Consider the following 2,291-nt stretch of genomic DNA (forward strand, 5'->3'; position numbering starts at 1 on the left):
CCCTTTCTTCGCAAATCACGGGTACCACCCACGCTTCGACGCGGCAAACGAACTGGGAAGTGCGATTTCGCCCTTGGCTGTACAAAAGGTGGTAGAGATGGATAAACTATGGCGCGAGTTAGAGCTGTGGTTGGAAAGGGCCAACGCAAGGACGGCAATGTACTACGATGCGCGTCACAGGTACGAACCGGACCTTTCTGTGGGGAAACGTGCGCTGGTGGACGCTAACTTCATAGCGCATTCCCGGAAGACCCATAAACTATCCCCAAAGTTCGTAGGACCGTGGAAAATCGTCGAGAAGGTGGGACCTCTCGCCTACCGTTTGGAACTCCCGAAACAAGTGAAAAGACACGACGTTTTCCACGTCAGTCAATTGGAACCGTTCTGCGAAAGTACCGATACTTCCAGGTCTGCGCAGCCAGGTCCGTTACCAGAGGACTTCAGGACGGATACGTACGAGATAGAGGACATTATCGACAGTCGTAGACGGAAAGGAAGGCTCGAGTACAAGGTGCGGTGGAGGGGGTATGTGGGTCCTGAAGCGCTGGAATGGATAGATGCGGACGAAATAGACGCGGAAGATACGGTTATGGACTTTATCTTACTGAATCCTACGAAACCGCGTCCATCCGAACTACCTGCCCCAGCAAAAACACGGGTGGTTTACGAGAAGACGCCGAGAATGGTGAAGCGAGGGGGCGAGGGGAATGGTACGGAATAGGACATGTCGGGACAACATGTCACGGAAGGGGGAGGTAAAGTAGGCGAAGAACGAGGAAGGACTTGAAGATCGAAAGCAGGGAGAGAAGAAACAGGCAAACAGCAACGCACAAGGCTGTACAACATATCACGCAAGCTTACGGATCGGCACAAAGAATCCCAGGAGAGGACTGAGAAGAAGAGACGGCGACGATTACGAAGAAACGGCGGATCGAAGAAGGGGAGAGCAGAACGACAAGGGGACAGAGCACAAGAGAGTACGATACCGGGCAGAAACACACAGATAAAGGCCGTATCCCGTCGTTATCGTCATAAAGGTCGTTATATAAAAAAATACAAGAAAAAGAAAAAAGAAGTCCGAAACCGTACCCATCAGGCCTGAACAACCGGAGACCCGGGCTGCTCGTTGGCATTCCCCAACACGACGTTCTCCTCCTCGGGCTCGTCGTATTCGGCGAGGAGGTTCCGCGCTTCCTCGACCTGCTTCTCGAGGGCCTGGCGCTGGGCCTTGTCGGTAATGGCCGACAGAGTACCGCTCACCACCCCGAGCAAGTTGTTCTGCACGGAAAAGTACGGATAAGCAAGCATCTTGCAAGATCGAGAAGAGAAAAGGACTTACGGCGGCTTGAATCGCCTCGTTCAAGCGCAAGTACGGAAGGTCGAGACACGAACAGTTCGAGGCCGACCTAGCTTGACATTCGAGACAAGATTGAGGCCAGACGCGGCCGAACTTGTCCTTCTTCATGACGCTCTTGCACGGCGCCTGGAAGATCATCCCCGACGTGTCCGAACCTGAGCGGAAACAGTACGGATCAGGACAAAGAAGGACACATACTCAAGAAAAGAACTCACCGTGGTTCGACCACGTCTCGCAATTATCGCACGGGAGTGCGTTGTACGAGGCCTTGTTGAACTTGGCCGCGCACTTGTTGATACGGGTAACCTACGTGGTAACGAGTACGGATTAGTACTTATTCAAACGAAACCCGTACTCGAACTCACGGCGTTGGCCACCGAACTGCCGATACCGGGCGCCGGCTTCTGGGTGACGACGTTATCGGCCTTTACTTGACCGAGGAAAAGTCGGTTCCCGACGACGACGTTTCGACCGTTAGCGGAGGCAGCAGCGTAGGGCATCTTGGTACGGATAAGGACAAAGGAGTACTAGAGTGGAGAGAGTATGAAGTAGAAGAGTTAGACAAAGGGGGGAATCGACGTCAAACACAAACGAACAGCGAGGTATATATCTTGTTTCAATCAACGGATAAGTACCGATCCGTAAATCAAGCTTCTCGACAACACGGACCTTCCCGCGACTCTCCGGTGGATCAAAACTCTAAAGGACCCTAGAGTGCGATACTGTACTATACGACACGATACAGTACACAAAACGTATATCACCCGGGTACTCAACGAAGGTTCGGCAACGAGTAGGCAAATGATATCTCTTGAGTATCGTACGATGGTAGCAGTACGGGAACGCAATGATCGGGAGATCATTGTACGGAAGGGGGAGATAATGTCACAGGACGATCGATATCGGGCCCGACACGTTCCTCGCTTTCGGCCGA

General features: G+C 52.6%; 1 protein-coding gene across 1 annotated transcript; it reads right to left on the reverse strand.

Annotated features, from left to right (window-relative positions):
* Positions 1–663: 663 nt before the first annotated feature.
* HD553DRAFT_326308 (uncharacterized protein) lies at positions 664–1,857 on the reverse strand (the record flags this gene model as incomplete). Its single annotated transcript, XM_046181685.1, has 6 exons — positions 664–835; positions 862–890; positions 1,108–1,278; positions 1,340–1,512; positions 1,573–1,663; positions 1,723–1,857. The coding sequence occupies 6 exons, from the start codon at positions 1,855–1,857 to the stop codon at positions 664–666; spliced, it is 771 nt and encodes a 256-aa protein (XP_046033762.1).
* Positions 1,858–2,291: the final 434 nt, after the last annotated feature.

Source organism: Filobasidium floriforme, assembly GCF_021052385.1.
Source record: "Filobasidium floriforme strain CBS 6241 chromosome Unknown HD553scaffold_23, whole genome shotgun sequence".
Taxonomy (NCBI): Eukaryota; Fungi; Basidiomycota; class Tremellomycetes; order Filobasidiales; family Filobasidiaceae; genus Filobasidium; species Filobasidium floriforme.